This window comes from Salvia splendens, chromosome 16 (assembly GCF_004379255.2).
Source record: "Salvia splendens isolate huo1 chromosome 16, SspV2, whole genome shotgun sequence".
Classification (NCBI taxonomy): Eukaryota; Viridiplantae; Streptophyta; class Magnoliopsida; order Lamiales; family Lamiaceae; genus Salvia; species Salvia splendens.
In genome coordinates this window covers 18,287,253-18,311,679 of record NC_056047.1, presented here as the reverse complement: position 1 = coordinate 18,311,679, position 24,427 = coordinate 18,287,253, and the positions used below count along the sequence as shown (strand labels likewise).

Here is a 24,427-nt window from a genome sequence, read left to right as displayed (position 1 = left end):
TGTTTTAAAATCCGACTGGCCTTTTATCTTCTCTTTAGTATGTTTTCACAATCACATTTATGTCTTTATTTTATCGTTAGAATTTTTGTTGTTTAAAAAAACATAGTATTACTACTTTTTAGTGTTATTACTTTTACACGATGTGTTATTTTTCATGAGAAATCATAATTTGTTTTATTTAATAAAGTTTCAATTGTTTTGAAAAAAATAGAGAAGATATAAAAATTAAAAATTTGGAAAAATTTGAATGCATAGGAAAGAAAATTAAATATTTTACAAAGAATTTAAAAATAAAAAAGGAAATAATTCAATTGTAATTGGACAGTTTAAAAAGAAATATACAAGTCAAGACTAATGGAACAAAATATATATTGTGTGTAAGAGAGATAGAAAGAAAAGAGAAAGACAACATTACGGAGAGACGTAAGAGAGCAGGATTAGTCGGATTCACCTAAAGGTGGGTTCGGTACACATGTAGTCAAACCAAGAAAAAGTGTAATGCAAAATAAATTTAGATGATGTCTCATTAAATACTAAATTGACTAAAATAACATTCAAGATAAGAAAAATATAAAAATAAAAGTTTTGAAATAGTATAAAAGTATTTATAACAATATTAAATTTCACATATTTATAAGGAGTACCAAAAATATTCAAATAGCAAAGTAGTACTTATATTATAAGAGAATTAGAAAAACTAAAAGAAAAGTTCATTAGAAGTTATGAATCCATTCGAAACAAAAAGGAAAAAGAAAAAGAAAAAATGTACTATATAAAAGAAAATTAAAATGTTTTGCAAAAGAACAGAGAAAAGAAAAAAAAATTGAAAAACAAACAATAAACAATTATTTTACAAGAGAGAATATTAGTTGAATTAGGAGTTTTAAATGCAATATAAACAACATTAGTTGAATTAGGAGTTTTAAATGCAATATAAACAACAAAATAAATGCACAAAAGTAATTTTATAAATGAAACTATATATGACCCCTTCATTATGTTGCATAGAATCTACCGCTGGTAGCCCTCCCTCTTAATTTCATCGTATACTCTAATTTAACACCTTTCATAATATTATCGGACCAAGATGAGAGGCCCCTTAGAGTTGAGATTTCAATTCTTTTTTTATGGATAGAATCTACCGCTGGCCATTAACTTATCAATGTTAAAAGAGTAATATTAAATGAATAATTTTTTGCTATCATTCTCCATTAACAATACCGTAACTAATTATTCTTTGTATTTCTACCATACTTTACCAATGTTACAATATACTCTCTCCGTCCCACATTAGGAGTCACTTTGACTTTTATGCACTCGTTTTATAAAAATGATAATAAATGAAGTGGTAGTTAAATGGGAGAAATGGTAAAGTAAGAGAGAATAATGTAGAGAAAAGATGTTCACATTCTTAAATGGTACGAGATTTTAGGTGGAGTAATTGAGTATGATATAGTAGAATGAAAAATGTTATTAAATACTTTAGTAAAAAAAAATGAGAGAGGAATTTATTTTCAGATATGAAAAGTGGTTATCTTTAATGAGACAGACTTAAATTGAAATATAGATATCTTGAATGGGACGGAGAATATATTTAATTTGATTTTTTATTAACTATTTTTTAATTGTATTAATTTATAAATCTTTTTCAAAAACCCAATTTTGCAAATAGTGTTAGACGTGCAAGTTGCAATACTTAATACTCTACTTCCTACGTCAAAAATAAATACTCTACTTCCTACGTCAAAAAAAAAAAAAAAAAAACTCTTTCATTTTTGGTCCGTCCTCTAAACATAAAAATTTTCTATTTAAAGATTTTTTTTCTTTAATGAAATGAGACATATTTTTCACTAACAGTACACTTTCTTTCTATCTCTCTTACTTTACCAATTTTTACATTAAAACTCGTGTTGTTTCGAAAGTTCCTATTTTTAGGAAACGGAGAGAGTTGTAATCATTACTTTGTGATTCGATACATGTACTTATTTTTAGCTATGCTTTAGGAATATATACTCCTGTCTTGTAAAAATAAATTTTTTATAATTATATAGGTTTTAATATAAAATTGATAAAGTAAAATAGAAATAGAAAGATAAAATAATTAAAATATTATTAATGAAAAATGAGGTCCACCTTACTAGAAAGAAATGAGTTATCAGAAATAGAAATTTGCCTTTTTGGGACCGAAAAAAGTAGAATTAGTTTTTTATAAGAGTAATAATTTTCTTTTGGGTTTGTTCCACCAAGATGGCCATTATTAGAAATAAAATTATATTTACTTTTACATTATTCATGTTCTCTTACTTTACTTTACTTTCTCCATTTAATATATAAAATAAAATTATATTAAATTTTATATCGGGCCATCTTTATTGGAACGGATGAAGTAATAAATAATAGTAGCGTCAAACGATTACAACAACAATAGCGGGCGGCTACTGCAATAAGAGTACAAAATACCTTTGAATTGCTAATATCAAAGCTATTTTCCGCTATCATTAGTAACTTAACATGATTTGGGATTTATCCTTTGTTAGTCAGCTTGCAATTTGACCGTACAAATATTAAATTGGATGCATGTAAAATGGTCTACAACATCTCGATATATTCTTTGGGTGTTGGAATTTATACTTCATTGATCTATTCCCTTTAGTTGTATCAAAGCAAACATTTAGGATTTGCTATAGAGATTTTGGAAAATTTTCATTTTTATATTTTTCCTACATGTTACAATTTTATTGCTACAATTGTGTATTTATTTGCCCAATTATATGAAAGTTGCTTGAACTTGGTGCCACTATGGTTGAAAATATGAAAATTTACTCAATATGTAACCGTTCACGATATCTACTTCCTTAGGTATTTAAATGGTACTCTCCGTCCGCCATTAGCAGTCCCGATTTACCATTTTTGTCCTATATTATTAGGAGTATCAGTTCACTTTTGCTATAAATGGTAGGTACACCTCACTTTACACTGAACTCAATCTCTCACATTGTATTAGCAGTAATATATAAAAATAGATCACACATTCCACAATATTTTTTCATTCACTTTCCTTTATATATTTCTTAAAATCGTCAAACTCAGATGAGACTCCTAATGACGGACGAAGGAGGTACATATTTATTTCCTATAAGGAGTCTGAATAAAATGATCGTGACCATCTCCTACAATACAAAATATTTGTACTCTTTTGTTCAATTTAATTAAAAAAATAAAATAATATAACAAAAAATCGGTTATTCTCATAAAACTAAAAAATAAGAATACATATACACCTCAAAATATGCTTTTTGTATGTATCAACTATAACAATCACTCCTTCAATATTGATTACACTTAATAAATTACACGGGATTAATGCTAGTATGGAGTATTACTTTGGTCTTAATCAAGAAACCTTTTTCATCGGTTGAAATAAATTAATTATAATGAAAAGCCTAAAGGCTAAAGCTTATAAGAATTGACTGAGCATAATTGGTCGGAAGAAAAGTTGGAGATCTGATAAAATCTTTAACATAAAACATTAGCATTATTGCCGTACAAAAGCTAACTCATTTGGGGTCCATCAATTATTATTAAAAACATATTAATACTAATTTAAAAATACTTCGCATGTGAGCCGCCTCCATAAGCTACGGAGATCCACTTTTTATTCTCCAATTCTCCTGCTTAACACCATAATTAATTAGTACTAATAAGGTATATTATTTGTTGTTATTCGAATAATTCGTTCAGCCATCAGTCCAATTATAGTTTTATATTTAATTGGTACGTAAAAGTTTTATTTTTCACGTGTTACAGTGTCGTCACATCATGATGAAGATGATGAAATTTTATGAATTTGATTAGCTTTTACATCTGATGTCAAAAGGGCTTGAACTCGGCACCTTATACAATAATGTCTAAGCTCCTTGCCACTAGGACAAAGGCTCTGGACAATTATGTTAGTATGCATTGAATCTTTATAGTTTGCCGTTAGCCGAATGGAGTGCCTCCGGCCCATTCGCTATGATATGTTTCTATTTTAGGCCCTAATTGTTATATTGGGCCCAGCTCATCGTCTGTGTGCCTATTTATATTGAAGTAGTGCGCATAACTCTGTAATCCGAAAAACAATCTATTCTCTGTTTTCTGCACGTGAACGTGGCCAACACAACGTTGATGAACCACGTAAATTTTGTGCCCTCTTTACGTTTCTGTTTGTCTCAATTACACAATTGCTCTATTCTGTCACAACAAATTAATTGTATGTGCTTGCTTGTTAAGGTTAAAGGCACTACAACAAAAATAAAAATAATGACTAAGAATTTTAATGCTACTAAGGTTGTTAATTTGTGTGTTTATTATACCACCGACACTATATAAAATGTCCTTATTATTGGTGTTACAACTAAAATTAAGAGACACGCACAGACAAAAGCGTCCTAATATTTGTACAATGAAACATTTTCGTAATTTATTACCCTGTATAACAGCAAATTGTACCTAAAAATTAGCATTGTATGGTTGAAGAAAAGTGCTAGATTAAATTAAATGAAGGAATAATCTTTTCTTGAGAATTAAGGACAGTCTAGCGCTGGCTTTAACTTGGAAAAACAAAGGCTGTACAAATAAAAAGGTATAATACAGTATTATCATTTTGTATTATATTAACGATAGTATAAAATACACTTAATGTTGTTTATATATAGCTTTAAATAATGTTTGGCAGTTGGGAAAAGTGCAACATGTTAGCACATGTAACTATAAAAATTAGTACTGTATTAACAATTTAGGCAGCCCTTCATGCCTCCCAAGGCAGTTTTAGGTTTCTGTCTCTTTGCATATAATCAAAGGGCTTAAGTTACTAACTAGCTACACCTATTCCTTACTTCCCATATTATTTTATTTGAGTGGTATTCAATTTTAGACTATTTTTTATTCCTTAAGTCATTTTCTTTTATGATATAGTAAAACATTACATTTAATTGCCATTACTATTTTATTTTCTTTTATTTAATTTAAACTCTCACTTTACTATTTCTTAATTATCTCTTTTACATTATTTTCTCTTATATTTTATTATATAATTTATATAACACAATTTCTTAATCTCCGTGTTCGAAACAAACATTTAATGTTTTGTGGAAAATGTAATTGATTTGTAATTGTTTGAGTTAGCCATATTTCGGAATACACTAAATAATGTTATTTTAGTAGATGAAACTTTTAAGACGAAATTTAGAATGAAAACTCGAAATTATTTGGAACATTTTTAAAACAATAAAAGAGTAATTTCATGGGACGGGAAGAAGTATTAATTTGTACTAACAATTATTTATCGGAATGTATATTTACTTAAGTATCAATTTATTATTGTTTTATATTCTTAAAAAGAAATTACTAATATTCAAATTTGGCCCAACTCCTTATTATCCCCCCCTCTCTCCTTTTATTATAATCTACGGCCCAACACAAACCCATATTCTTATAGTAATCAAATCAAAGCTCAACTGTATAAATATGAAGACCCAACTAATTAGAGTAATTAAATATTAAATATTTCAGCCCATTTCTCCAATTAAATTCAATGTTAGATTGACCCAATCCTTTTCATCTCTCTCTCTCCGCGTTGAATAATAATATTATTCGATTTAATATGAAATTAGTAAAATATAAAAAAAAATTAAAATAGTAATAGTAGATAATAGAATTTACATAGGTGGAAAAGTTTCCAAAATATTAATGAACTAATATGGGTGGACAGACTAGTTTCAAAAAGGGACTTTTTTGGGGGGATACATGGAGTATTGACTATTGAGGAGGATTCAATAGGCATGGGCCAGTGTTCGTGTAACATAATTAAATGTGTATATTTCCATCACTTTCGTGACCACTGACAATGGGAAATTTTGGGGAATTTTGTTTGATTGCAAGCAGGGACTATGTGAGATGAGGACAGTGGGACCAACTGCGATTTTGGAAATAATTAGAGCATCTCCAATGGCGGCGAGCGGACAGGCTAGCCGATTCCCGGCGCTGGCCGGTCCGCTCGCCGAACCATTGGAACCGGCGAGCGCCATTTCGGCGAAAAAATCGGTGACCCGACACCGATTTTCGGGCGCTGGCCGATCCGCTCGCCGGTCGGCTGGCCGCCATTGCAGGCTCCCGATCGGCGAGCGACCGGCCAGCTCAATTTTTTTTTCGAAACACTATATATACGCGATTTGCACGTCATTTTCATTTCACACCACTTGTTTTAACGAGTTTTCTCTCCATCTTAATTTCTGTACAAGAGCAACAACGTGAAATGAGTAACGTGGGTGGTAATAGTGGTGGTAGTGGTGGTGATGTTGAGGAGTACGAACGACAAATGAACGAAGAGTTGGAGGCCTATACGTCCCGCGAGATAAACCGGTTGATACAAAGGGCCTTGCAGCCGGCGGTACCTCGACCTCCACCCGTTGTCCACCGACGAGCAGTGATTGATCGGGATCACGTAGCTGCACATCATCGGCTATATGAATTTATTACTGCACGTAGTTAGATTTTTTTTAATTAATGTAATTTTTTTAATTAATGTACTTTTTTTAATTTAAATATTATTATTGAATTTTCCCGTATGTGTGTCGTAAATTTAATTCTGTATTTTGTGTGATTGTTTTTTTTTTTTTTTTTTTTTTTTAAATTAACTTCATATATTTATATCATATATATGAAGGAGGAAATTACAAATCAACTCCTATAACAAGGAGGAAAGACAAATTACGCCACCCAGGGTTCGAACTCGAGACCTCCAGGATGGACGCGGTATCCAGCACCCTTTACCGCTAGGCCAAGGGGCTTGGATAGATTGTTAATTATTTGTTTTTTATAATTTTGTTTATTGTGGCTAGCCTATTGCTTGTCCAGTTGCTTGTCCTGATGATGTGATATGAGGAGTTTTTAGTGCTGATGATGTGGCAGGAGGAGTTTGTGGCTAGCCTATGGCTGACCTATTACCATTGGAGATGCTCTTAGAGGTGCTATCATGATTTTGCAGATATTTCAAAAATTAATTAATCCTATAAGTTCATGATTAGTGTGTATAATTTGATTTAACAAACTATGCCATCATAGACTAAAGTCTAATTTTGCTCCCTTACATTTGTCCTAAATTTTTTTTTGGTCTCATACATTAAGTTTGTGACATTTTGGTCCCTAACATATTGTTTTAGTACCTTTTGGTCCTAAACATATTGTTTTGGTCCAAAATAACCATTTTCTGTTAAAATGAACAGTCAAAATGTTTGATCAATTTAATAACTTAATTATAATCTAAGACTAAAGTTTAATTTTGGTCCCGTACATTTTCCATAAAATTCTTTTCGGGTCCCATACATTAAGTTTGTGACCTTGTTTGAGACCAAAATGTACAAAAACAATATGTTATGGACCAAAATGTCACAAATTTAATGTATGAGACCAAAAAAATTTTTAGGATAAATGTAAGGGGCCAAAACTTTAGTCTTATATTAATCGATAACATATAGCATTAAAGTACTATTTGCTGTTTAGTTAAATTGATTTTCCTTTTGATTAAATTAATGTAACTGTACTAATGTTATTTATTCTTTGAGAAATGAATATTAAGCATATAAGCAAGCAAATTGAGATATGGATAGTTAATTATTAGTTATATTAAATTTTTATTGTTTAAAAAATATTTTATTGGATTCTACAATAAAATATTAGCTCATTACCAATATTGTTACATTGTATTTTTATGAATCAAATTTACAACAAAATTTCCCACGTTGGGAGGCTCCACATTCATCGATAGGTCTTTTTCTCTTGATGTAATATACTAATGAAATTGCGAAAATAATTATAATAGTATTAAAACGATCCCAAAAGCTCAAAAAGGAAGGAATTTGGGCTTTGGGCCGAGAGAATATTGCACGCAGTTTGAGTAATTGCAATAATAGCACTCTCTCCCTTTCATTGAGAATACAATTATTTCTTTTTGACACACGAAAAGATTAAAAAAAAGTAGGTAATAAAATTATATTTTGCATAAAATAGAGATGACTCAATTATCTCAGAATATGTTGAAATAAAGAAAAAAACTCGATAACAAAGAATGCAGCGGAGGGAGTAAAATATTTCAATTTCCCGTACTTCGTCGGTAAAAAAACTCAATAGCGATTTCCCGTAAGAAAATTTTATAACAACGTGCAGTTAATTTATCGAGACGCACTTAATCTTCGTCGATAAATATGGTTACAAGCTGATTATTAGGGTTTAGCGGGTAATTTGGTAGTGCGATAAGAAATTGAGTGGGCCCACAATGTGGTAGTGTGATACGGCCTTGCATTTAGTGAAGATAAGAGGGGCAAAAAGCGGGCCGTCAATCAAGGCTTCATTCTCTCAAGTGTAATCCTTTGGGACCATTGGCCCAGCCCAACCATATTTTCGATAGTGACTTTACATGTATAATGGCTTTTTTCCCTTGCTTGGCTGTCCTATTTATTACATTACATTATGCTTTTGGTATTGCTCTAATATCATCATCATGTGCTCTGCAAAAAATTTGTTACAAGTTAGAACAATAAAAAATTACTCCATCATGAAAAGTATAATTTTGGAAGTTAAATAACACATTATTCTTACACTTTATTTTATTTATAACTTATATAAATACACTACGCTACTAATGTTGTTAAATTCGCTATCCACTCAGGGGCGGAGCCAGGATTTGACGTAAGAAGGGACAAAAATATATCTATAATTATATTTTGTGGTAATGAGAAGGGGCATTTAAAGGAGAAACTAAAATAAATTTTTTAATATGTAGAAAAATAACCATTGGTATAAACTTTTGAGAAGGGATAAATGCCCCACCAATCTAACATGTACATACCCCTAATATTACTTATACTACATTTTATCAATCTCCGTCTTATTTACCAATTATACATTAAAATTGACCTCAAATCTCATATTCATACCTTTGATTAGTTAATAATGACATAGGATATATATAGTACTACTATCTAATCTTATTGATTATACTCTTGGACGATTTTAAAAAACAGTTGCGCTACATGTGTCGCCCATTTGAAGTGTCCACGTAAACACGATAAATGATCCAAATAATTAATACTAGTAGTACGGATATGGTAGTACCATAAGCTGATCTAATCTATAACATCATTACTGAAATTTATAAACATAATTTATTAATTATTTATATGGATGGATACATTTTATTCGTTTTAACATAATCAAAATTAATATTTTTCTTTACTTGACTTCTTCGAAATTATGATAAAGTATTAACTATGTATGATAGTATTAGCTAAATTCATAATTTTTTTTTTGTGTGTGTATCATACGCATCAACATCATAATGTATGTAGAATGTAGATAGCTCTTCTGTGAAGAGACAGAATTACTAAAAGAAAGAATTAAAAAAAAACAAAAACTAGTGTAGATAGGTAAGAAATGGACTTGGCCAAATTGCCCAATTGACTAAAACTTGAACTTTTAAAGTTGTCATGTGTTGTCGTTGAAGTGGTCCAAATAGTAAATGACAGTAGACAATGGAAATAGACAATAGACAAGAGACAGCAAATTTTGCCACCTCCCAAATTGAACTATACTTGGGGTTCAGATCGGATTCGTTTCATAAACTTGAAAATGAAAAGTCTCTATGATGCATTTCAAATCATAATTTTCTAACTTAAAATACTTCAAAAACTTTCGATCACATGTAGTAGCATATTGATGGGGTACGTACTAAACAAGCCCAATAGCAGTGACGGCCCATCAGCCCAAAACCCAAGGAAGAGTATCAGTTCGGCATTACCAAAGAGTTCGGCCCCAGCCTACAGCTCGGTAAAAGCCAACCAATCAGTTCGGCATTACCAAAGAGTTCGGCCCCAGCCTACAGCTCGGTAAAAGCCGACCAATCAAGCTCTACTCTCAGATCGGCAAAAGCTGCTCGGCAATAGTTCAGAAGTTCGGTCTCAGTATTCGACCGAACTGGGAGATAGTGGACTCATGCAGAACCTCCACGACCTCCACTACACGATCTATTTAGTGGTGTCAACTCATGCAGGATAGCGGACCAAACAAAGAGATAGTGGACCCATGCAGGATCTCATGACCTCCACGACATCCACTACCTAGTTAGTGGTGATGCAAGCCACGACCTAGTTAGTGGTGATGCAAGCCACGATCTTAGTTCAATGTATAAATAGAACTTAGATCAGATAGAAGAGGGTCTCTAGACATCAAATATCATATAGCAAGTCTGTATTTGTAAGCTGGAAAACCAGATCAAGCAATACAATCTTGCCCTCCTTTCTTCCCGTGGACGTAGATTTACCTCAGTAAATCGAACCACGTAATTCCTTGTGTCGTGATCTATATTCATTACCTGCATTTACTACTATCAAAAATTCGCCCAACCATCACTGGCGCCGTCTGTGGGAAACAGAGAACCAAATCTGTGATAAAAGCGAGTTTTTGATCCTCTTCCACCAAAAAAATGCATACCAGATCACATAATACCCGTGCTTCCGTTCGTGATAACCATGAGGAAGCTAGTCCAGCCCGCAGGTCTAGAAAACAGCCTCGGGAGAAATCTACTTCCAGTTCTCACGGAGAAGGAACAAGCCGCTCAAAGACTCATCGCACCGAGTCTTCCCAGCAGCCCGATTTGAACGAGGCTGTCAAGTTGTTTTTGGCCGAGAAGCAGGAAGAGTTCTTAATTTTCCTGCAAAAGGGCCAAAAGCCGGAGACGAAAACGGTGGATTCTCCCTCCTCATCCAGACATGAAAGTCACTACCGCAGTAGTGCCGTGTCTTCCAGGAAGAAGAATCCTCAACCTCGACATGTTCCTGTTCCTCCTCGGTACCGGAATCACAGGAAAACTCCATCTCCTCCATACCGAAGAGATGTCGGGTTCGCCATGTACGGAGCATTGAAGACTCCGTTCTCGGACGATATCACCCGAACTCCCTTACCACAGAACTACCGAACTCCGTCAATGATTTATGATGGGTTAGTGAATCCTCATGACTTCCTGGGACGCTATCAGTATAACATGGTGAACCAGGGTCTCAATGAGGTCCATATGTGCAAGCTGTTTCCCGAGCTGCTTATCGGGAACGCAAGAAGGTGGTTCGATAGCCTCCCCCAAGGCAGCATTGGATCTTACCGAGATCTAATGGATGCTTTCCACAGGAGGTTCTTTCAGAAAGCGGAAGCCCGAATCACTTCGGCTCAGCTGCTTTCTACGCGTCAAGGTCGCGACGAAAAGATCAGCGACTTTATGACGAGGTTCCACAAGGAATGCCTACAAGTAGATGATCTCAATGATCTACTTGTCATTTCGGCATTCCAAAATGGAATCCTGCCCGGAGCTCTCTACAGAAAGCTCGTGGAATGCAGTCCGCAAACAGCTCAAGAGATGTGGGACATTGCGGACCAGTTTTCTCGTGCCGATGAGGCAGACCGTCGAAAACGGTCTTTAGACAGCTCATCTAGAGAAGACAAAAAGAAGCCCGATCATAGCGATCAGAGGCTTCCTCGCCGAACTCCTTCCCCACTAAAGGAGGGATAGCGGTCATCCGAGGTGATCAAAAAAGAGCGAGTGTTTGCAGATTGCGCTTAAAAGTGCCGAGCAATCAGATCGGCACCATCAAGCATAGCAATCACAGCAGCCGGAGTCAGAGGCAGGCGAAATGACCGAAGTCACACCGGAGCCGAACTCGATGGTGTACGGCACTGAAGCCGTGATTCCGGTTGAGATCGGCGTACCCAGTCCCCGAACTCTAAATTTCTCTTCAGAAATGAATGATGACGGACTGAGAGCCGAACTAGATCTGGCCGAAGAAAGAAGAGAATTGACCTGCATAAAAGCAGCCAAGTACAAGGAGCAAGTAGCCCGGTATTATAACAAAAGGGTGAAAAAGCTGCAATTTCAAGTGGGAGATCTCGTCTTGAGAAACAACGAAGTAAGCCGAGCAGAAAAGCTGGGCAAACTCGAACCCACATGGGAAGGTCCATATCGGGTGTCAGAAGTCCTCGGCAAAGGGTCTTATAAATTGACTCACATGTCAGGAGAACAAGCACCCCGAACATGGTACATTTCCAACCTCAAGAAGTTCCATTTGTAAGAGACAGTCCGGTCAGTCAGTCTTGTGTCTAGTTCGGTCCTAGGGGTATGTGCTTTCTTTGTTTTTTACTTGTTTTTCATGTTTGTCTATGTGCGTTTTGTCTGTCTATGTGCGTGTCGTCTCTTACAAATGTTACTGAGGTATCTTGTTCTTCGAAGGCTGATCCCCTTTTTAGAACATATATAAGCCAACGATTGTGAGTCCAAGCTTCTAAGGAGGATACAAGACCACAATTCAGCTTAAAAAACAAGCAGTCCGTCTGAAACGAACTGCAACAAAGGGAAAGTCCGATCCACGCGATAAAACTCGCCGAATTAGGACAAGGGAAAGTCCGATCCACGTGATAAAACTCGCCGAATTAGGACAAGGGAAAGTCCGATCCACGCGATAAAACTCGCCAAATTAGGACACAAGCTTAGTCCGGTCAAAGAAATTTACTTCATAAGACCAAAGACGAGTCCGGTCAAAGAAGTTTACTTCATAAGACCAAAGACGAGTCCGGTCAAAGAAGTTTATTTCATAAGACCGAGGACCAAGTCCGGTCAAAGAAATTTACTTCATAAGACCAAAGACGAGTCCGGTCAAAGAAGTTTACTTCATAAGACCAAAGACGAGTCCGGTCAAAGAAGTTTATTTCATAAGACCGAGGACCAAGTCCGGTCAAAGAAGTTTACTTCATAAGACCAAAGACGAGTCCGGTCAAAGAAGCTTACTTCATAAGACCGAGGACGAGTCCGGTCAAAGAACTTTACTTCATAAGACCGAGGACGAGCAAGATGAATTTTTTTCGCTGAGCTGTAAATACGCAGTGATAGAAGCGAAATGAAGATTTCATTTATTAAAACTTGTTCGGCATACAACTCCGCTGCCCTACGAGAAGGCGTTACGCTATTACAAAGGACTATTCTACTGTCCCTGGTTGCTAAAGTTGAGCCATCTATTCACAAAATCCTCGTGAAGCCGAGTTCGGGCGTTCCGGGCAGCTGAAGAATAAGCAGGTCGACGAGGTGCTCTAATCGACCTACCGCCTCTTCCCTGAGCCCGGGAAGCTCTAGCACCTCGGCGGCGAAGAGTCTCTTCACGAAGCATTTGTTGATCTTGCTCACTCATAATCACAGCTCCTCTACGAACTTCAGTCCGTCCTTGTCTTGACGTTTCCGGTTGCTCCTGAGTCCGTTCTCGTCTTGACGTTTCCGGCTGTTCCTGAGTTCGTTGCTGACTTGGAGTAGGGTTTTGAGCAAGTGAATCAGGGGTTTGAGCTGGAGTGCGACCATCTGTTGGCGGGAAATGCCTAAGGAATCTCTCGATTGAGGGACGCCGGGAAAGAATGATGTCGTACCGAGAAGCCCAGCGCCGCAATGATGTCACGACTTGTTGGCAAGCCGAGCTCTCCAGCGCATTGTTCCTCCGGAGTACGTGATATTCCTCCCACAGTTCGTCAACTCGTTCCTGAACTTCAGAGATGGTCATTCCCCCGCGCCTGCAGATGAAATCCTCATACGCAGTCCTCTCAGCGACGGCAGTGTTCAGCTCGGCCTCCAGATCTTTCTTTTCGGACTCTAAGTCCTTATTGTCGGCCTCCAGCTTCACTAAACAAGCCAAGAGTTCGTCATTCTTCATCTGGTCAGCTATGGCTTTTTTCTCAGCTTCGTCTAAAGCGGAAGAGTACAGCTGCTTCCAGTGAAGTACCTCCAGCTCCTTAAGAGTTAAGAATACAAAGCAGCCTATGTCAGTTCGGCATTTCAGTTTGCTGAGCAGGTAGTAAACCACAACAGGAGTAAAAGAGAGTACGAAAAGTTATACGAAGACACAAGTGCAGAAAGAAGAATTTTTTCATTCATAAGAAAAATTTTTTTACACGAGGGCTTCAAGGCCATCTTACAAGAAGGAAGAAACTAAACTAAGAGAAGGGAGACGAAATCATACTCCGCCAGCTTCGTCTCCGGCTCCTCGGTGAAGTTCAGCTTCCTTCTCCTTGTCTGCCTCAGCTTCAGCCTCGGCCTCCTTGCTCCCCCCAGCCTGCTCGGTGCCCCCATCACCGATCAGCAGCACCTCTTGCTCGGCCTGCCTGTCTCCGGTCTGCAGATCAAGCTGCTCGCTCTCACCCTCTCCGTGGAAAATTGGAGCGGGTGAAACTGGCCCTAAGGAGGCAAAGATAGCCTCCATATTCTCGTCCCGATCAGCTCGGCAACTACGAACTCGGTCAGCAGAAAGCAGGACCGAGGACGAAGCAAGCTCCTCAAGGAGCGGCAGACTCTGGAGACGAGCTGCTATCTCTCGGCCGTACAGCGGCAGGACGACTTCGGGCCCCTGCTCGGCATTATCGGTCATCAGTTTCAGCAGATCACCAACGAAGGCCGAAAATTGATTGCTCAGAAAGAGTTTCTCCGCGAAAGCACGGAGAACCTCCCCTTGGGCAACCACGGCGGCAGCATCCCTCCGTTTCGTCTGCTCTCGCTGGATGACGAGCTGGTTTTTGGCAAACTGGGCTTCATCCTGGGCCGAGATCCTAGCAGCTCTGGCCTTCTCAAAGTCTGCCTTAGCCTGTTCGGCCTGGTGACGAGCAGCCGCCAACTTCCTCTGCATCTCAGCATAATCGTTGGACGCTTTGGAGAGTTCAACGGCGACGAGCTTGGAGAGCATATCGTTCCTCTGAAAATGGAAAAAGGAAAAAGTCAACCGAGGGGCCACAAAAAATACAGGAAAAAAAGCAAGGCCAGAAAATCAAGAAGAGAATTCACCTCGGCGAAGTCCGTGGGCCATAAAAAGGGCTCACAGATATGTTCCGAAGGAGGCGCCAAGACCACGTCTTTCTCCGGCGCTCTTGGGGGCTTCTGGGTCTTCCCCTTCCTACTTGCCGAAGTCGACTCCGGCTTCTTTGGATCCGAAGAGGTCTTTTGCCTCTTCGGATTCTTCTCGGCATCAGACGCCGAGCTGGTGGTCTTCGGCCTCTCCGGTTCCTTAGATTCGGAGGATTTGCGACTGATCTTGTTCAGCAAGTTCACTGCCAAAAAGCAAGAAAACAAGGTTAGTTTTCGTCGTCAAGGCAGTAATGCATAAAAAAGAATTCCTCACCCTCAGTCTCTTCGTCCGAAGACGAGGAGTCGAACACGAAGTCGCCCTTGACGAGCTCAGACTCCAGGTACTGCTTCCTAATCATAGGAATCTTATTGAGCTCGCCCTCGAGCTCGTCCAACGGTTCTAACCGAGGATGAGGAATCACGGACTTCGGCCCTCTCCAGGGAAAGCCCGGAGCCGCTGTCCTATTATAAAAAAAGAAGCGATGTTGCCACTTTGGCCACTTGGTTTTGCAGAAGGCCCTAAAAGGCTGTAAAGGGATCAAGTAAAACCAAGATCCTTTCCTCTTAAACTGGAAGAAATTAAGGATTGCCCTCAGAGACAGATCCTTATCTAGCCTACGCAGTTCGGCAGCAAAGGCCGATAAGTGCCTCCAAGAGTTCGGAGTCACCTGACCTAAAGGGAGTTGAAAAAAATCTAGCAGCTCTACAAAGGCAGGGGGAAGAGGGAAACGAAGCCCGCATTCCAAGCCGGCTTCATAAACGGTGGCGTAACCCTCCGGCGGCGAGTCAGCCCTATGAAGGTCGTCGGGAATCGCAACCTTCCCCCCAGGAAAAAAATATTTTTCGTGTAAGGATATCACAGTATCCTTACTCAAGATGCTGTGAAAATACTCTACGGTCTTCTCCCCGGATTCTTTCCGGCTAGAAGACCCCTTACCCCCTTTCCTACCGCTACCTGACTCAGAAGAAGAAGAAGAAGACATGGTTCTTACTCTTTGAAAGTCTGAAGAAATTCTGAAGAAATTCTTGAAAGTGGAAGGAAATTTTTGCGCAAAAGAGAGAGAAGGCAGAAGAAGCAATAGCAAAAGTGTTCAAATGATGAAGAAAGGACGTATTTATCAGATTCGGAGAAGATTTCAAAATCATCGCACCGTTTCGAATCCCACCTTTTCAGGATTCAACGGCCGGATTTTACTGTCGCATTTAATGCAGTCACGCGCAAGGCACGTCCCCTGACGTCAGCCTCCCCCGTACCTTTATCCAGAATGCCGAAGTGACTCGCTTCGCCGAAGTGATTCACTTCGCTTTTCGGGGGGGGGTAGTGATGGGGTACGTACTAAACAAGCCCAATAGCAGTGACGGCCCATCAGCCCAAAACCCAAGGAAGAGTATCAGTTCGGCATTACCAAAGAGTTCGGCCCCAGCCTACAGCTCGGTAAAAGCCAACCAATCAGTTCGGCATTACCAAAGAGTTCGGCCCCAGCCTACAGCTCGGTAAAAGCCGACCAATCAAGCTCTACTCTCAGATCGGCAAAAGCTGCTCGGCAATAGTTCAGAAGTTCGGTCTCAGTATTCGACCGAACTGGGAGATAGTGGACTCATGCAGAACCTCCACGACCTCCACTACACGATCTATTTAGTGGTGTCAACTCATGCAGGATAGCGGACCAAACAAAGAGATAGTGGACCCATGCAGGATCTCATGACCTCCACGACATCCACTACCTAGTTAGTGGTGATGCAAGCCACGACCTAGTTAGTGGTGATGCAAGCCACGATCTTAGTTCAATGTATAAATAGAACTTAGATCAGATAGAAGAGGGTCTCTAGACATCAAATATCATATAGCAAGTCTGTATTTGTAAGCTGGAAAACCAGATCAAGCAATACAATCTTGCCCTCCTTTCTTCCCGTGGATTTACCTCAGTAAATCGAACCACGTAATTCCTTGTGTCGTGATCTATATTCATTACCTGCATTTACTACTATCAAAAATTCGCCCAACCATCACATATCAAAACTAAAAGTAATTTTATGAGATCTCTAAGAATATTTTAATCATGTTGAGAAATTTGTATGAAAAAATGTACTAGTAAATTCAATGTAACAATGACATATATCTATGTTATGATCGAAGTGTATTCTTTGACATCCACATTATTAATTGGGAGATAATTTCATGTATTTAGAATTTTAGAATCGATCTCAAAACCAGAATTTAGTTAATCTTGGAACAAGCAAAATCTAAGAGAAGCATATTAACAAATTAAATATACTAAGAAACGTTTATCATTCCAACCATTGGATTGCTTTCTTTTATGGTTAAGAGCACCATCTAAGAAGTTCGATGAGAAGATGTACATATCCATATTTTATGTGATATCTTGGTCTATTTTGAATATAAGGAATAAGATCACATTCCAAGGCTTCAGCCTTCAGACCAAACTGGGAGATCGAGGAAAAAAGGTTGTTGTGGTGTCTGGGCACTTGGATACATGGGAGGAGCCCAAACTTTCCTTTTTCCAGTTGAAAATTTGAAAGACATAAGAGAACAGCTAGACCCAGAAATCATAAGGGGAAGAAGCGGAGTCTGGATTTATATCCTCAGTCTTTGTCGAAATCTGCTGCAGCACACTTTCAGATGGGATCGAGTATGGCAAGCATGTCCTCACGGGTATGTTTTGCTGTTTTTTCCTGTGTTTTGATTTCTCGGGGTATCCCCAGTCTAGGTAGATCTTAATAGCTTGTGGGGTGTTGTTTTGTCTCTTAAGTATTTTTGGTGTTTTGTAGCATAGATTTGTAAGTTGTTTTATTGAACTTTTGCTCACTATTCTTGATAGTTTGAATGTTTTGTTTCTATATTAAAAAAAAACTAAGTAACGATACCATATTGGCAGTTATGATTTTATTTTCATTTGAATTTCATAATATGTAAATAGTCCAAGCGTGCTGCATTGGAATATCATTAACTTTAAATTCACATTACAAAGGTGTATTATTAATTGGGAGGCATTTATATTCACGTGGTTGCTAATAAAATAGTTCTACATTGTTACTACTAATATTTTCTTTAGTGCATCGGCAGTGTCGACGTTTCGGAGTCTACTTTAAGCAACCCCCTTTTCCAGTTAAATAATTATTTTTTGAAAACTGAAATTAAGTATATTCACTTTTATTATTGTTTATAAATTTTACATCTCATCGCGAATATTACTCCTATTTTTTTATTGTAGTTTGTTTTGCTTTTTGTACACCGACCACTCGACTATGTTACATGTTATATTTGTAAAAGTGGAGATAGGAAATTCGTGTGATGTGCGATGTGGAGTATATTAAAAAGGGGAAATTGTGTCAAATTAAAAGCATTTTCAAGAATTTGTTAATAAGTCCATAATTACGAATATGGTTAATATGATCAACTTTGTACATAAAGAGTTTGATTAGAAATAGAAATTAAATTCATCCAATATGATCAACTTGTACATGAAGTATTAAATAAAGAGTTTGATTCAAAATTTTCAATTATTCTATAATAACATAATAAGTGTCTCAGACAGCACTGTATTATGACTTACTTTGACTATGTTAAAATGCAAAGAGTATTTATATTATAACGAGGGAGATGATCAAAGTATAACTAGAGAATAAATCTCAGTCATTGGATCAAAATGATCTGGTTCACCATATGGGCGTTTTAGTTCACAATGTGAATTTAAAAACAATGAGTGAACCAAAAGACCATTATAGTGAAGTATTTACTCCGTGAAGGACTTAGTTCATTGTAATGACATTTTGGGTTACTCCTTCATGTAGTGAACTAAATCACTCTTATAATGAACTAAATTCATGTTCTCTAGTTATGCATTTAAGCAGAGATCACTAATATATAATAATGTATTCATTTAATACTAAATACTCCATAAGAATAACCTAAGATAAACTAAGAAATAATAGTCATAGTAAATAATGGTACTCCTATATACTGAAAAATACGTATGTAAATGGTATTGTATCAATAAATATAAACGTGTATTTTGACTAAAAACAAATTGAGACACAAAATGTAAATGTGTTTTTAATAGTGTATGATGAATTGGTATAAAATTTGGAGGTATGTTTATAAGTAGAATGAAAAAAGGGGTGCACGTTATAGCATGATGAAAGGTGGTACACCCACCACTGCACTCCCATCAATCATATCACTCCCATTTCAGACATTCCACCTCCTTCATTCATATGCACGTGAACCATCTTACCTTTTTATTCATTAATTCTTCCAATTCAATTTTAAAACTATTGCAAAAACCACAGGTGTTGTTCATTCAATAGTTTGAATTACAATTTATAGACATCTTATGATAGTTGCGTCTTTCTCTATTAATTGTCATTAATTTCTTTTTTCATTCATCTCCAATTAATTGACATTTTAATGCCTTTTTCCATTCACTTTTATTATAAACTAATACTCGTATACTATAATTAAGACCCACATTTTACTGACTTTATTCACTCACTTTCCACTATATTTTTAAAGTTCCGTGCTAAGTTAAATGATATCAGTTAATGGAGACAGATGAAGTACTCCCCCCGTTTCATAGTAGTGGGGTCATTTCTTTTCGACGTGAAGATTAAGAAAAATTGTGTTAAATGAGTTGAGTAAAGTAAGAAAAAAACAGGAAATGAAAAAGGTAGAAAAATGAAGAAATAATAAAGTAAAAGAGAGTAAAATAAGTACGAAGAAATGTGCATAGTTTTATTAAAAAAGAATTTGATTCACTATTATAGAATAATAGAAGGTACGAAAATGACAAAATAATTTGGAGTAATTGATTCTATTAATATTTAAATGAAATCAGTTACGCTTACGCCACTCTTCACACGCTCCAAGCTTAATATATTCATTGCATAATTAGACTAGCGATTTTTTATTATTATTTGAGACATTGAATTTGCAGTTTAGTCAGCGACCCACAAACTACAAAAGATACCTTCCTCTGTGCTCTCTTATCATTTATTCACGACTAAAGGTACATTTTGGTCCTTAATATATTGTAATTTTTTTATTTTAGTCAAAACATTATCTTTTGAATTATTCGATCTCTTACAAATAAAAACGGGTCACATTTGGTCCATATTAGACGGCTCCGTCAAAAAGTTGACGGTCAACGAATTTTAATTACATTTTGACTGGATTAAGTTAATAAATATATTTTATTCATGTCTAATATCTAATTAACCCAAAGCTAAGTGATTGTAATCCATGGAGACCTCTTGCAGAGAGGTCATACCGTCGGTGAACTTGTTGTTATTGACGGAGAGCGTTTTCAGCGAGTTCAACCCGGCGAGACTCGGGAGGGCACCTGAGAGCTGGTTGTTTTGGACCTCCAAAGTTTGGAGAGATGTGAGCTTTCCGAGGGAGGGAGGCAGCGAGCCCTAGAGGCCAACATCATCTTTCCCCTTTACCCCCTCCGCCATACCTGCCGCCGCTGACCTCACCCTCACAGCCGCCACCTCTGGCGCCGACTTCTTCCCTAGTCTCCAACAAACCCAAGCCGTCGCCGAATTCCATCAATTCGTTCCACAAATGCCGCCACCACGTCAGATTCGTCTGCTCCGCGACGATGAGAATGTAGGCGACGAGGTTGTAGGGGCGGGCTGCATACTCGGCAGTGGAAAAAGTGTCGAGCCAGCGCCGCGTTTGCTTTTGTGGCTCACGGATCTCCTCCACCCACCTCCCCAGTCTTGCTGCCGGACGTCACTGTGGATTGGGGCTTTTTTGGGGGGGTGGAGGGGATGAGATGATGGATGAACGAAGACAATATGTTTAGGACCAAATATGTAGAATACATTATTGTGTTAAAATTGTTAATACCGTCAAAATTAAGTTAATTGGCGTTGACCGTCAAATTTTTGATGGAACTGTCCAACATAGACCAAATGTGACCCGTTTTTATTTGTGAGGGACCGAATATTTCAAAAGGTAATGTTTTAAACCAAAATAAAAAAATCATAATATGTTAAGGACCAAAATGAGCCCTTAGTCTTTATTCACATCTCTCTATCGATTAAAGATAAAAGTCGATTCTTTGCTCTCATTTTAGTGTTTTTTTTTGTCCTCTCACCTTTCCCGCGCTCTCTCTTTCTTAAAGCCTTACATTCTTCAGCACCACACACCTACTAAGCATATTTATCCATTTTTGACATACATCACACTTTGCCCTTTCCAGCACTAAAAAAGAATAGTTTTGTTTTTCTCTCCTATTTTCTTTATTCCTCATGTAAATACACTCTTTCACAGATCCTGATGAAATTTATCAAATTAAAGCATAGATGAATACAAGAATTAGTAGTAATTCCAAGAAACCACCTCACAATGTGAGCAATTCCTCCCATCTTCATTTGCTGTGAGTCAATTAAATCTCTCTGAAATCTGAATCCAATGTTGTCAATTTTGCAGGGGACCAAGCCAGACAAATTAGGCAGAAAGCTGGCCTTATTACAAGATGTAAGTGATTTTGTGGAGGTGAATTGTCTGATTTTGTGGAGGTGAATTGTCTGATTTTATGGTTGGTGATATCTTCCTTCCATCCTTGGCAGGTTGAGAATCTGAAGAAGAAGCTGAGGCATGAAGAGAATGTGCACAGAGCTTTGCAGAGAGCATTTCATAGGCCTTTGGGTGCTCTCCCTCGTCTTCCTCCTTATCTCCCTCAATATGTAACTACTACCATTCTTGTCTTGTGTTTTGATAAAAATGGATTTCATTTGTTTTTTTGAGAGAAAAATACAATCTTTATTTCATTTTTTTAGATAAAAATCCAATCTTTATTGCAGACTCTGGAGCTTGTAGCAGAAGTTGCAGTGTTGGAAGAGGAGGTTGTTAGGCTTGAAGAGAAGGTTGTCAACTTCAGACAAGAAGCTGCTCACATATCCTCCTCAACAACACCTTGTCATGAACATGATTCAGCCTCTAAACACAAGCATTCAAGGGCTTCCTCCCAGAGTGAATTCGACTCGGGATCATCCCTTTCTAGGATCGCTTCGTCTAGAAAGTTCATGTCTTTGGAGAGTTCATCGAAACCGCCTCAAAATGATCGAGCTCTAGCATTCGACACTGAAAGGAATAGTACTAGCAAATCACTTCCGGTGAAGAAGCATGTATATACATACATTCCCTTTTTTGGTGATGGAAATGCACAATTAGTTAGTTAGTTAGTTAGTTAGTTAGGCTAACTGTGGTGATGATTTTGTGCAGTGTAGTACTGAGGGAGGCGGGGACGTGGAGAGCGAGGCGAATAGGACGTCGCAGGATGTGTTGAACTGCCTGATCAGCATCTTTGTGAGAATGAGTTCCTCGAGAAGGAAGACGATGGATCTCTCCTCGTTGGCCTGCAGCAAGGAATCCACCTTCCGGGATCCTTACTTCAACTCTAACGAGTTGAAGAAGCGGGACGTTGGCGCCTACAAACATCTTTATGAGATAGAAGCCCGCCAAGTGGATCAGAAATACAGAGCGAACGCTGCGTTTCTGATCCGCAGGCTTAGGTGATTCCCTCAACACTATGTTAGAAATCTCCTTTGCCATTTCCTCTTTATGATTGTGATTGTGATTGGATACAGGATTCTATTAGACAAGCTAGCATCTCTGAAGTTGGATGGCTTAAGCCATCATCAAAAACTAGCATTCTGGATTAACATCTATAATTCTTGTGTTATGAATGTAAGCTCACCTTATTTATTGTGAATTTTAACCGAGGATGCTCGTCGTTATAACCATATGCGGCTTTCAGGGATTCTTGCAGGAAGGAATACCCGAGAGTCCTGAAACGACCGTGGTACAAATGCAAAAGGCAAGACCATATTCACCTTCCAACTTATCTAAAAATGAACATCACTTAAAGTAATGAACCATATTTACTATGAGTTTGCTTAATTTGATCTATTGATCAAGCTCAAATCATCAGACTAGCTCACGCCATCGATGATTTCTGCAGGCAACGATAAGGGTAGGGGGGTTCGTGCTAAACGCACTCACAATCGAGCACCTTATCTTGAGACTTCCATATCACTTAAATTATGTGAGTTAGTAGAACTTGCTTTTATGTGATGGTACTAAGTTTGTTAAGCTTTGAGAAATCTAACACCGGATTTTGCTTCTAGACGTGCACAAAGTCGACCAGGAACGATGAGAAGGATATCTGCAGGACGCTCGGTTTGGAGTGGTCGGAACCATTAGTCACATTTGCCCTCTCCTCCGGTAGTTGGTCCTGCCCTGCGGTAAGTCCATTTTACTCATGTTCGTTCTGTTTCTCCAATTCAATTTACGTCTCGTTTGACATAATTAAGCGACAAAACAGAGTCATCGCGTTAAATTGTTAGGCGAATCATAGTCATTTTATTGCAAGACATCAACATTGATCCCAAATGCTAATCTAACAATGGTGTCACACATGTTTCATATCATTGGCACTAGCTACCAAAAATGCATATAAACGACATCGGATCGTTCTTGATTCTTATGTTAAATTCAGTTGAGGGTGTACACGGCTTCTCAAATCGAGAGCGAGTTGGAGGCAGCGAAGAAGGCTTACCTACAAGCAGCAGTAGGCATATCAGCAGCATCGAACAAGCTGGTAGTTCCGAAGCTACTAGAGTGGTATCTTCTCGACTTTGCAAAGGAGATGGACGCGTTGCTCGACTGGATCTGCTTGCAGCTCCCGGACGAGCTCAGGAACGAAGCAGTCCAATGCCTCGGGAGCAAGGATAAAGGGCCTGTGTCGGAGCTGGTTGAGGTGAAACCATACAATTTTAGTTTCAGATACCTTGTACATCGATGACATTGTGGAGTTTCCTAACAATCAGCACGGGGAATAGTCACTGGGCCCGCCGGTAGATACCCTTGGTAATTAAAAAAAAAGAATACATGACAGTATACTAGATCAAAGAGAATAATTCTTCTACATTACAACAATAAACCAGAACCTATTTTATTGTTTAAAACTGTTTTGTATACTTGCGTTATGTCATGCAAATTTATTTGTATCATTTCTATTAGAGTTTGAAAAATCACATTTAACTTCAAAACATCGAACTTCTAATCTACAACTTGTGACATTATTATTAATTTAATTATAACATGAATTTTGTGAAACATAACATGCATGTATTTTTATTGCACATATTAAATTTTCAAGGGAAACAATATAAGGATTATAACACTACAAAAAAGGAGGTGTTTACCGAGCACCAAAGTGGTCGGCAATAAGGGGAAAATGCTCGGAATATTGCACTTTACCGACCAATTTCCGAGTACTTTAGGTGGTCGGTATTTGATTCGTCGGCATTTTTCATCCGAGTGCTTGTTGGTGCTCGGCTATCTGGTCAACGTTCCATACGTGGCAGTGGCGAGCACCTCCATGTGGTCAGAAAATTGCAAACACCAGTGGGTGCTCGTCCTGTTGGAGAGGTGAGGGATTT

At 37.8% G+C, this 24,427-nt stretch overlaps 1 protein-coding gene across 1 annotated transcript; it reads left to right on the top strand.

Moving 5' to 3' along the window:
• Positions 1–21,086: 21,086 nt before the first annotated feature.
• Positions 21,087–23,995, top strand: LOC121769831. Its single transcript, XM_042166594.1, has 10 exons — positions 21,087–21,328; positions 21,411–21,458; positions 21,551–21,667; positions 21,785–22,108; positions 22,206–22,495; positions 22,571–22,670; positions 22,741–22,800; positions 22,945–23,028; positions 23,111–23,227; positions 23,482–23,995. Exons 1-10 carry the CDS (start codon positions 21,284–21,286, stop codon positions 23,785–23,787), a joined length of 1,491 nt encoding a protein of 496 aa, XP_042022528.1. The 5' UTR covers positions 21,087–21,283; the 3' UTR covers positions 23,788–23,995.
• The last annotated feature ends 432 nt before the right edge of the window (positions 23,996–24,427 follow it).

What these genes read in the sequence shown, in the direction of transcription:
- LOC121769831 (XM_042166594.1), top strand. Translation starts at nt 21,284, where the DNA reads ATGAATACAAGAATTAGTAGTAATTCCAAGAAACCACCTCACAAT. An exon ending in TTTCTGATCCGCAGGCTTAG is followed by an intron (nt 22,496 to 22,570) that starts GTGATTCCCTCA and finishes GATTGGATACAG; the next exon opens with GATTCTATTAGACAAGCTAG. An exon ending in GTAGTTGGTCCTGCCCTGCG is followed by an intron (nt 23,228 to 23,481) that starts GTAAGTCCATTT and finishes TGTTAAATTCAG; the next exon opens with TTGAGGGTGTACACGGCTTC.